General features: G+C 47.0%; 1 protein-coding gene across 6 annotated transcripts in view; it reads left to right on the plus strand.

The window, feature by feature from the left end:
• Positions 1-633: 633 nt before the first annotated feature.
• Positions 634-12250, plus strand: part of CA12 (carbonic anhydrase 12) — a 46906-nt gene continuing 35289 nt past the window's right edge. For all 6 annotated transcript variants that reach the window (XM_015595877.2, XM_025038957.1, XM_015595878.2 and 3 more), the window contains exons 1-2: positions 634-889; positions 5146-5166. In XM_015595877.2, coding sequence (XP_015451363.1) covers positions 805-889; positions 5146-5166 — 106 coding nt within the window. In that variant the 5' untranslated portion in view covers positions 634-804. The remainder of the gene's footprint in view (positions 890-5145; positions 5167-12250) is intronic.

Below are 12250 nucleotides of genomic sequence, written 5' to 3' on the forward strand. Positions count from 1 at the left end.
TAAGTCCCTTTCTTCCACTGCTACCCAGAGAAAGGGATTCCTCCCTTCCTTCTTAGAGAATGGATGGATATTATGAACTAGCTTCAGCCTTGTATCCTGTTTGTTAGCAGGATACAGTCTAATTGCTTAGTAAAGCTGTTCACTTGTACCTAGTCTTAATTTCTTTGCATCTGAATTTCGAAGATATCATGAAGCAATGTACCAGCCACAGAAATTCTGAATTTGAATGCAGCCTCCCTGCTACCTTGTTTAATCCCTAACCAGTGCCCAGTTCAGGCAGGCACACATTTCAGCCCTGAAGGAGGCTCTTGTCCATACGGCATTTTACTGAGGGTGCTTCTTGAGAAGGGCAGTAACAGACCAAGACCACTGCCACTGAAGGGAGTCCCTAGACTCACCCTTCCTGATGCGGCCAAGGCAGGCGGGCCTCCCCCACGCCTGCCCGCTGCTCTCACGGAAAGCTGGCTTTCCAGGTCAGCCCCATTCCGGCGGAGCGCTCAGAGCCACTGCTCCACCGAACGCGGCTGAAGTCTGGGCCACAGTTTACCTTGGAAGTGGGGCGCCAGATCTCCTGGAGGCAGGGCGTCCTTCCCCCCATGATGACATCATGTGTTTGGGGCTGAGTTGCTCTATAAAAGCAGCTCGCGGGGGAGCCAAGAGCCTAAAGAACAGAAGTGCTCCTACCGCACCCGGCTGCGCGCACGTGGTCCCGGTGCGCGCCCTGCTTCCTCAGCACCGAGACCGGACTGAGAAGGAGCTGGAGCCCCGGACAGCCTGAGCTTGCACCACAGAAGCCACCCGAAGATGCCCCACCGCAGCCTGCACGCAGCGGCCATCCTCCTGCTCGTGATCTTAAAGGAACAGACTTCCAGCCCAGCCTCACTCAGCGGTAAAGTTTTTGTCTCTTTCCTAATAGCCATGAGTGCTCAGCCACACCTGGATGGAAGGATTTCCTGCGGGTTTTTTTTTTTTTAAACGATAAAGTAAAATTATTTGGGGGGAGCAGGAAAGGCCATACACAGTATCAAAAATAAGGGATGCTCCGTTTTTCTTTGGAATGTATTATCTGCTTTGGTTGGGGGAAGCACGTTGTCTTTGTAATAAAATATGTTTGCATATTCTCAGAGCATCCCCAGCTCTGATAAGGTTGCTTGGGAACTTGCTAACTGTGGAGGAGAAAGGAAACCGGGATTTTAAACATTGTACCCAGATCCACGTGCAGGCAGTAGAGAAGTAACTGTGGCATTCTGAGCAGTGTCATTGCCAGCACTGAATTTGCAGTCACCCCAGTGCAGAACCCTCTGACAGACGTGGGTGCTTTTCTTCGGAGGAGATGCTCCTTACCATTAAGTTTTATTTGCAAGTCAAAGGGATGATGCATCCCATCCTTAATGATTGTTTTTCTTCAGAAGGGCTCTTCTATTCTGAATGTACGCATGTGTGCACTCAGATGGACGTATACACCTTATTTCTGAGTTTAACTAGGGCCCTTAACTCTGAAAGGGCTGGAGGCTGAGGGTGCAGAGTGAAGTGGCAGCAGGAAGTGGAGGAACCTGAAATGTAGACTCAGGTCTGTACAGTGAGTTGCGGTGAGTAGCCAAGGTCAGGTTAGTCAATCCTTTGTAACAAGAGAAGGATGTCAAGCTTTTGCCTGCTTCTCCAATAGCTGGGTGAGTGGTTTTCTGGGAGAGCAAATGGTGACATTTCTGGAAACTTTCTGGGTAACTGATGGTAGCTCCTGCCCTTGACAGGGTTTGCCCCAAGTCGTAGAGACATTTGTGGGTGCTATAATTCCTGGACCCAGGTTAGGTTGAAAGGCTTAAAGCAGGGCCCGAAGTGACCATAATGGCTGAAAATCTATACTCCCTGGCTAGGCAGTGGTGGTGGGAAATTTGTCCTACTCAGCAGAGTGAAAGCTCAGAGCCTCCGTCTCTCTTGGAGGTCATTGTGCCCGTGGGGCAGGGCGGGGGAAGCAGGGGAGCCGGGCTGTCAGCAGCTCTGGCTTTACTTGGAATTCAATTCCAATCCACTGGTTCCATGATATGTTTGATATTATCTCGCTTGGGGAGAAATAGGAGGTAGGTAGGAGAAAGGAGTTACATAAAAGTGGAAATTAATTTTTAAAACTGCAAACTTTGACATATATTCCCCTCTAGAGAAAGCTGTGCTGAGACTTGATATTTCACTAGAAATCTCCCCCTTTTACTTTCAAGCTGCTCTAAGACAAAAGAAACAGCCATTCATTGGCTCTTTCTTCTGAAAGCCCGTTACTCCCCTCACTCTAGCAGCAGCTCCTCTTCCCTTCTGGATCTTTCCCTGCCAGGTTCACCCTCCATGCCCTTTCCTCCCTCACTGCCTTCCCCTCTCCTCCTGGCCCTTCCACCTCCTACTCAAAAAAACTCACCCCCATTCTCCAAATTAGGGTGGGGGAAGCTTGCAGTGAAAAATCCACTTTCCACCCACACTGAGTAGCCAGCCTGCCTACCCCTAGATTCTAAGTACCCAGTTTTTATTTTGTTATTCCTCATGAGATTTTTGGCTTTTTAACTGCCTTGGGGTCAACAGAAAAATCACTGAGGTGTAGAGTGTCAGTATTAAACCCAAGGTTGGAGGTAGTGGGGGTAAGCTGGGTAATGGGGTCAAAGTGTGGTTTGCCCTTTGCCTGGAGTCTTTAAACTTTCAGCAGTTGGCACTGGTGAATGTCAGGAAAAAAAAAAAAAAAAAGTCCGGGGTTGGGGAAGGAGGGAGCAAAATAAGATGAAGTCAAGTGTTTTCTGGAGAAAACCTTGCAATTCTTAGTTGGGGGGAACATTTCAATGAATTCTGCAGAGCCTGCTCTGCCTGAACCTGGTGTGAAGGGCTGGGCAGTCTCAAGAATTCAGGAAAGGACCTAGCTAGCACCCAGGACAGACAGCAGGCGGGGCCCTGAACCCCTGACCTGGATCTTTGTAAATATCACCTCCCCAGTGAGCACCCAGAGCTTCCTCCCTGCCCATACACACTGGGCCTGCAGGTTCTAATAGCATCCAGCTTGGCCTCCCCAGTTTCTGACCTTCTTGGGAAGGGAACAGTCTCCCTCCTGAAAGGGCCTGCTCCCTCGGGAAGCTACCAAAGTTTAGCTGCTGGGCCTTGGCCTGGCCTGCCTCGCGGAGTTAGTTTAGTCTTGTTAAGACTCCTGCCCCCGAGCAAGACACAGGGAGCACGCACATGCACACTACCTTTATAAAGCCTTCCTGAGGTCAGCTCTGAGCTGGCAGTGCACCAGGTGCTGGGCCCTGACCTTCACTGATGAACCTCCTGACTCAGATCACTCTCCTCTTCATTTTACATTGCTTCTGCTCCCCAGAATCCAGCTCCTGAGCCTCTCCAGACACTGCTATTTATACTCAAAGCACCGAATCTTGTCCCTGTTTGCTGTTGTTTCAGTGAAAGGGCTTGAGTAAACTTAGGGGTCACATACACGTTTGGTTTCCACATGGTTTTGAACGTCTTCATCCAATAGCTAGTTCAGGGGAAGTTAATCTTGGGACTGTTAGCTCCTGTGGGATCCGTAGCAGGTTTCAGGGGTTCTGTGGGCCTTCTGACATTAATTGTATATGAACTTTTGTGTGTCTAAGCTTATGGGTATTTTTATGAGGAAAAGGTTCATGGTACTCATCAGAGATTCTAAGCGGTGTTTACCACGCACCTACACACACACACCCACTACTCTAAAGATTGGACTCTAAGATTCCCTAAGTCCATGGGAACTTAGGAATGGGGTGTCAATAAATGCTTAAACCTAAACAAATCATGAAAGAGCAATATAGGTATGTTTTATAGAGATATGGAGATAATACCAAAAGAATTATTTAAAGAGTATTCAAAGTGAATGCCCTAGAAAGCAGAAAAATGACTAGGGGTGTCAGGGAACTGATTTTTTTTTTTTAATAAAAAGTCTTGTAGAACCACCTGACTTTTTAAACCACTTATAATTTGATAACATTACTAATTTTGAAAATTAAAAACAAAATTAATTAAAAGCAGTAAGGCAAATAAATGAATTAGAATAACAAAAAAACATGAGATTAAACCAGCCTTTTTTTTTGTTTTTTTTTTAAACAAAATCCTCGTTTAAGTTTTTTAAAATGATCATTGGCTTTAGTAGGACGTGCTCAGTTGTGATAAGTGACAAGATCGCTGGCCAGTTAAGTCTTATGGCAAATCAGTTCTCAAGAGAGAAATGGGATGTCTTCCGTTTCCAGCTGTTTCCTGTGAGCCAAGAACACAAGAGCATTACAAGAAGCTAGGAGAGAGTGACTTAGGAGTCGAACAGTCTCCTCATTGTGATGTGTCTCAGTTTCCTTATGGAGGTGAAGAGGGAGGTGTCGGGCTGGATAATGAGGACACAGCTCTGCACTGATTTTTAAAAAATATGTTTGAGGTACGAATGAAGAACTTTTATGTGTGAAGGGAGTGGAGTGGGAAGCGGTAGGTGACTTTCCTTATATTCCTGGCAGAACTTCTCCCACTCATTCCTACCACTCCTGGAATTCTAACTCAGATGAGGGTGGCAGCTTCCCCAAAGAGAAATGTTCCTTTTGAATGTAGTTGTCTCCTCTTTATGTACTGATGTGAGCTGCTCTCTAGTATATGTCGTTAAGTGGGAAAAAGCAAGATGCAAAACTGTGTTTCTAGTGTGCAAACGTTTGTGTGAAAAAAAAGGGGAACGAGTACAACTAACTCCCCGTGTGTGTGCAGTCACGCTGCGGTCATGTTCCCATCGTCTGGTGAAACTGGCTGTGTCTAAAGGAAGCAGGGAGAGCCAGTTGGAGGAGAGCTTTCACGGTACATGCTTTAGCAGCTTTTGGCTTTTGAGCCATGTAAATTAATTACCTGTTCAGATAATAAAATTTGGCTTCTCTAAGATGTCTGGGGAGCCTCCTCCCTAATCCATAAACCCTGCACGAACTCGCTGCCTTGAGTCTCCCTTGTGAGCACAGTTGCTCTGAGAAGCAGTTGTTCTGACAGAGACTCTGGAACAATTTTTAGTTCCGGGCATCCACTACCTTTTCAATCTCATCCATTTCAAAATAAAATTGGTAATATTTTCTCGAATTCGTTCAAGCTCAGTTGTACTTACTTGCTTTGTTTTGTTCTTTGCAGGATCCGAGTGGACCTATTCTGGTAAGTAAAGATCTTATAAAAAAAATTTTTTTTTTTTTGAGGAGCTGTGTTGAATGAGAAAGCCAGAAATGTCCTGATCTGTGGCGATTATTTTGGGGGTTCAGAGGAGCAGTTCCGGCATCGTTAAAACAGGACAGACACAAAGGCCTCTGTCAGGAATCACTCCACCCAGGTTGCATGCAGTGCTTTCTCCAAGCTGATGTGCCTGCTGTGTGCATTTGAACTGTGAGTCATAGTGTTAAGGCTTCCAGATTCCTGCAAGGATTTCTACCAAGCCTCCCAGGTAAAGATGCCCAAGGCACTTCCAAGGACAAGGGCCCCGGGCAGGAGAGAGCCTTTCTCTTCCGTAAGACATTTATCCTACAATAAACAAAGAATAAAGAGCTCTTTTCTGAAAGCTTGGCTCAGGCCCTGGAACGTAACCCGTCAGTGCATCTAGAATGAACGTCTTCTCGCCCTGTTCATAAGCACGCAATGGACAAAGTAGTGATGATTGATCCTTAATATAAGAGGGATTCTTGTCTTGAATGGAGAGAGAGGTACATCGAGTGGGTAACAGAGTTTCTGCAGGATTGGGTTAAGAACGACATTAGCTATCCTGGCAGGCCTGCAAGATAAGCAGCTTGAAATCAGCATAGCTGGTGTGTTGCACTGAATTAGAAATTTGGCCATTAGCTGGAGTGAGAACGGGAGGCCAAGTACCTAGGCCCATTGGCAAGTACAGTGATGTTAATTCGGTTATTCCTCCTTATCTTTGGTTTCACTCTCCGTAGTTTCTGTTACCCAAGGTCAACCACGGTTTGAAAAGATAAGCTGGAAAATTCCAGATATAACAATTCATCCGTTTTAAATCATGCGCCATTCTGAGCAGCATGATGAAATCGCGAGCCCTCTCTCTCAGTCCGTCCCAGGGTGCGAATCACCCCTTTGTTCAGCACGTCCACGCTGCGTATGCTACCCACCCGTTAGTCACTTTGTAACTGTCTCCGTTATCGAAGAAGGGGTAGGGGAGACCACATTCACATAACTTTTAATATAGTATACTATAATTATTCTGTTTTACTATTTTTGTTGTGAATATCTCACTGTGCTTCATTCATAAATTAAACTTTATCATAGTTATGTATGTATAGGAAAAAGCATACTATATATAGAGTTTGGTACAATCTGAAGTTTCAGGCATCTATTGGAGGTCTTGGAACATATCCCCCGTGGATACTGTAATATCTTGTTAGGGACCGAGTCACAGGGGATGTGCAAGATGGATTGTTATGGTGAGCAAGAGGGTGGAACTGGCCTCATTGGCACAGGAGGGGTGACGACAGGAAAGTTGATTACTACAGTGGAAGGAGAATCCAGAGAAATTAGCCTTTGGATGTTTGTTAGCCCTGGAGGCATAGAAAAGTCATTGAACTAACCAACCAGCTACCTACAGCCAAGGTCTCCTTGGCTCTGACATTGTGTGGCTCTGTCATTACTAACATCCCTTATGTACTTATGTGCAAGGCACATTGCTAAGGGAGTAGGTAACTGGAAGGATAGGCTGTGGTCTGTAGCTGGGAATTACTTAAAGCTCACAATTCAAAACAGAATACAATAGGTAATAACAACATAATAAATGGTTCAGTGCTCTGATAGTTCAGAGGAAGACGAGAGTGCTAAGGCTGGATGGTTAAGGAAGGTTTCCTGGAGGAGGAAGGCTTTCACCTGGACCTTGGAGGATGGGTAGGATTCCATGTGGCAGGGGGGAAATGCTCTTGGCCAAGATGATGATGGCATCACATGAGCAGAGGCAAGAAAGAACAAGATGGTATTTGAGGGAAATAGTGTAGAGAAGGAGTTATATGGATGTGATGGAGTCTAAGGTCAAAAAGATAGGTTGGGTCAAATGGGGGAGGCACGGAGTGGCAGGCCAAGCCCTTCCCACCTCATCTCATAGGTGGAGGGGCAGGGCAGGGAGTAATCCATGTTTTAGGGAGAGTAACATGGTTGTGGGGGGAGGAAGAAGGACTGGAGCCAGGCAAGAAGGTGTTTGACCTTCGTAGAAATCCCATTCTGTGTCTTAACATGGCAGTAAGAGGGGAGGAAAGGCAGGGCAAGAGGCCCAACAAAGAAGAAATAGGGTTAGGGCCTTGGAGCTTCATCAACAGGTTCAGTGTGTGGGAGGTGACAAGAGCAGGGCAGGCATGGAAAGAAGGCAGGACGCAGGTTCCGGGCCTTGTTCCATACAACCTTGAGTGAGCCATTAGAGGCCTCTGGTTCTTGCTTTCTCCCCATCTGTAACCTGGGCAAGGGGTTGTCTAGCTTAACGTCTCTCAAACTATAGCTTAGGGTCAGCTACATCAGAAGCACCTGGAATGCTTCCCAAATATGCACATTTCTGGGCCTTAGCCTAGACCTAGAGGAGGGAGGGAACCTGAAAAACTGTCTATTCCACGTACCTCCCAAGTTTTTCTTACATACACTTTGTTAGAGAAATGCCGACCAGATCGTTCCCAAGACCTTTCCAGCCTGAGTCAGAGGGCACTTGCCCCATCTCTTCTGCTCGTCTTCCAGGTATAGTAGAAACACAACTCAAGTCTCTCCAGGGCTCCTTGCCTCTGTGTGACAGCCCACCCAGGGCATACTGAGATGGTTGTAGAGAACAGAGAGACACTGTGTCAAAAAGATTTGAGAGGAAAATCTAACTACCCCTTAGTCAGGACATAGTCTTCCCAGAAGGAGGGCTTCTCTGTCCAGCCACACTGACCAGTACAGAAGCATCTCTTCCTGACCACTAGCTCTGGCCAGCACTTGCACCCTCTGTCTTGCACAATTAGAGCAGCTCTTTGCTGAGGAAGCAGAAGCCAGAGTCTAATGATGCATGCCATGCATGGGGGGTGGGGGGGGGGTTGGGGAGGTGAGCACAAAGGCAAGTCTGGCTTTTCATTAATAATATAGAGTCAGCTTTCAGTGGGAGCCAATGAAGGAAGACAGATGGAGGTCAGCTGAGGAGGCAAATAGATCCAGGCTGGCAGCTGGCACCTGGGCTTAGAGTCACACAGGTAAACAGAGGACCTGACATAAGTGCTGGGGGAAAACGGTTTCCAAACAGTGAGGGCTGCACAGAATGGGGCAAGTCCAACCAAATGCCACGTGGTTTTATCAAGGCGCAGACCTCAGCTACTTTGTACATAGATGGTACTGAGTCATCCTGATCCAGGGACCTCCCACTGCCTGGAACACATGGCAAGACTTCTAGAAGCACATGGAAGGAGAACTCTACCTCCATCCCCCTCTACACTGAGTCACCAGGCGGACCTCCCGGACATCCCCCCTGGAGACTGGAAGACCATCTGACAGCCAAGATGGGGCCGACCTATCTCCTCATGGGTGGCTGAAGCAGCAGCTAGATATGTGCTGGGCTTGGAATTGCTGCATGGGCCCTCCCTCTGGAATTCTGTCCCAAATCAAACCTGCTGAGCCCCAGCAGCTTCACCAACTCTGAACTGGATGGCAGCTGCAAGTCAGGTTGTCATGTGAGCTGAGGATAAACCCCAGCCTGCTAGGGAGAATCTGTGTTCTTAGAAGTCAGAAAAGGGGGTGCCCTCAGGGGCTGGAGGTGACTGGAAGGAAGCAGGAGGCGGGGTGCAGGTCATGTTTGGTTCTTCGATGTGGGTACCGTGTTCTTTTTGTGAAAATTCATTTATGATAAGGCACTTTTCTGTATGCATATTATATTCAAGAGTTAAAAAATTCCAGCTGGCTGGGAAAGCTATCCTTACCCTGGTACCCTGGTAGTTTCTTAACCCTCCCCCAAGAAAAACCAAAAAAAAAAAAAAAAACCTCAAAAAAACAAAACCCCAAAACCCTCAATGTGTTCAAAACAGCAGAGCAACCAAAAAGAATGACTGTATTGGAACTAATGACCCAAGAACACGTCATGTGAGCCCAGAATGGGCACCATGTTCCATCCTGAGGATAACCAGACATCACTTGGGTGTTCCTCCGATGCGAGCTAGTTCAGAAATTGACAAGTACCACCGTTAGCTAGAGATTTGGGAGAAATAACACAAACCTTCAAAGTAGATAGAAGGGGAACATGGAAGCCAAGCCCACCTCCTGGAGGATGAGCGAGTCTCACCTTTCCCCTAGTCAGGGTCTGGGGAGGCAACCACCAGACCAGCACCCCCATCCTGGTGCAGGGAACTCTAGAATGCTTGATGGTGGCTCGGCCTGAGGGTGCCGGGCAGCAGGCTGCAGCTGCTCACAGGCTCTCCTGCCCATCTTCTCCACAGTAGCTGGACAGCCCTCAGCTCTGGCAGGACTCCATGTGACCAAAAAAACTCCTCATGCTGCTCTCCTTTCTCTAGATTCTCTGCCTTAAAAAATTGCCTTTGGGAATCAGGAAGGGCGCCTCCATCGGGCAAACCTCATTGGTTCTACAGGGTCCCACTTCCACCCACCTTCTGCCTTAAATCTGCTGGAATACTAAATTGCTAAAAATGACCTTTCCCTGGGGCTCAAGACATCCTTCCCCAAACCTTCCCAAATTCTAAAAACTAGGCATGAAACACATGGAAATTGGCTAGGAGGAAAGACACTTTACTTTCCATTCTTTAGTAGTGATAATATAGGCCCATGTGACGTCACACTTAAATGCAGTATGAAAAGCTGACTAAGAGCTAAAGGGAGAACTTAAAATGGCAGTTAGGGAGCATATGTAATTAAAAGGCTGATTGAATTAAGGAAAGCTCTTGTTTTAACCAAAGGTAGAGAGGCTTAGCCAACTCAAAATGCCCCAGCAACTTCTCCTCAGCTTCAGCTGCTCTCCTGAGGATGAGGAGAAGGGCACAGAGCACTCTTGGGAGAGCAAGAAAAGGCCAGAACATATTTTTCATACCAGGAAATCCCTACCCTACCCCTGTGTCTTGGGGATTTCCCTTGAGGCTAGCAATCCAACCCGCTACCATTTATTAACTCTGAGCTATAGTTGCAGTTACTTCTAACTGAAGTTGTGACATTTCAGGTCTGATTAGATATGGTATGATTATCTCACTGGTAATTATTTTTCACCTTTCCTGAGTTGCAGCATTGAGGTTTGTGTGTTCTGGAAGATCTTGGCCTGAAGCTGCCCAACTGCATTTTAATATTCACAGCTAGCTTTACCAGCTGGGTAAAAAGATAGGGAAGCTAGCAGTAGTTCCTAAAGACAGGTGTAGTGTCACGGGGGGCAAGGTGAGGCAGAAAACCAGAGGAAGAAGTGGAAAGTGTAGAGACCCAAACCAGGCAGACCTCCATGGGAATATATCTGCTGGGCCACTTTCTGGCTGAGTGACCTTAGGAAAGTAACTGAACTTCTCTGAATCTCGGTTTTCTCAACTACAAAATGGGAGAAATAGCATCTACCTCAGTGGTTCTCAAAGTGGGGTCCCTGGACCAGCAGTATCAGCATCAGCATCACCTGGGGCTTGGGAAGCCCTTCCCAAACATTAAGAGTTAGAAGTGAAACATATGGAAGGAGGCTGGGTGGCAAAAAACCTCCACCCCCTGTTCTTTAGCAGCAATGAAAGCACCATATGTGACTGTTAGAAATACGAATTCTCTACCCATCCCAGGTCTACCTATGATTCAAAAACTCTGGGACTGGGCCCAGCAATCTATTTCGACAAGCCCACCAGGTGATTTCAATGCCTTCTCAAATTTAAGAACCACTGCTCTGCTTCATAGAGTTGTGGTTAGGATTAAATAAGATAATACTGCAGGATTAGATAAGATATACATCGAATAAGATGCCATAGCAATTTAACTCTTGTTTCTATCAATTAGCCTATGGTAAACATTGGTTTCATTATACATTATTTTGCTTAAAGTCACAGAACATATCGATGATGTTAAGTGAGGACTTCTGTGTATAGAAAAAAGCTAGCAGCGCCTGGCACATAGTAAGCACTTAGTAAAGCTAATCATTTTTCCCCTTTGCCTCGCAGAGTTATAGTGGAATTACATTAGCAAATATGTGGGAAAATGCCTTGTAAACTCCATAATACCAAACAAATGTGAGTTGTCAGAAAGGATCTGCTTCTCCTGCTTTTATGAATTGCCCGAGTTTTTAATAGTGAGGAGGTACTCTTTCTATACTCTGAACACACAAAGGGCATTTCCTTTGTGAGAAAGAAATGGATTGAACAAAAACACAAAGGCTTCAAGCCTCACAAGGGCCTCAAAGGCCAAAATGTTCTTTCTAGCCTTGACCTTCAGACCAGGGTGAAGTCGGATCTAATCTTCTTCGTCCTTTCCTATCCTCCAGGGACCAAATATCTGGTCACCTCTGCCATGGCCACCTCTGCCATGCAGCTGTAGTCATAGGAGAGTGGCTCTATCTCCTACCTCCCCATCCAGTCCATGGGAGCTGGGCCCCACTTGCACCTGAGTCGCTGGGCTGAGCCTTGACTTAGGCCTGAATGTGGGAAGAAACAGGGGGCTCTGAGCTACATAAGCCCATGCAGAGACTGTCACCAACCTGAGGCAGAGTCAAGTCCTGGAACTGCAGGGCGAGATCTGGGTGGGAAAGCTAGGAGTGGGTCCTGCCAGGGGCCCTGCTAAGCTTCTTGCTGTGCTGGCACTTGCCCCTTCTGCTTCCTGCTAGTCTGGAGCCCCAGACATTCAGGTGAGGGCAGGGCATAACCCTCCAGGAGCTTGTTAAAGCCCTTGGCAGCCCCAGCACTGAGAGAGAGGAGCCTGTGGAGTAAACCACCTCAAAGAAAAGATTTAAAGCAGAGGCTGAATTCAAAGAAGGTGTGTGAGGCAGCTCCAGACCGGGACTAGAAAGGCTGGTTTTCCATGAGGAAGAAAATGTCATAGATTATTTCAGCAAGATCCCACAGTCTCCTCAGAGGGAGCAAGGGCCTTCTTTCTTGGTCTGTCACTGTATTCCTCTGCAGTGGCAGCCATGGGGGTTAAGGGGATGAAGGGTGCAGGCACCACTGTGGAGCCCAGGAGCACAGCCAGACACTTCTAGGGGCCATGCCACAGGCCAAGAAAGAGAGTGCCTGCTGCAGACGAAGACCGTATTTTGCTGATTCTCAGATACATGTTTTTTCCC

This window comes from Pteropus alecto, unplaced genomic scaffold (assembly GCF_000325575.1).
Source record: "Pteropus alecto unplaced genomic scaffold, ASM32557v1 scaffold86, whole genome shotgun sequence".
NCBI lineage: Eukaryota > Metazoa > Chordata > Mammalia > Chiroptera > Pteropodidae > Pteropus > Pteropus alecto.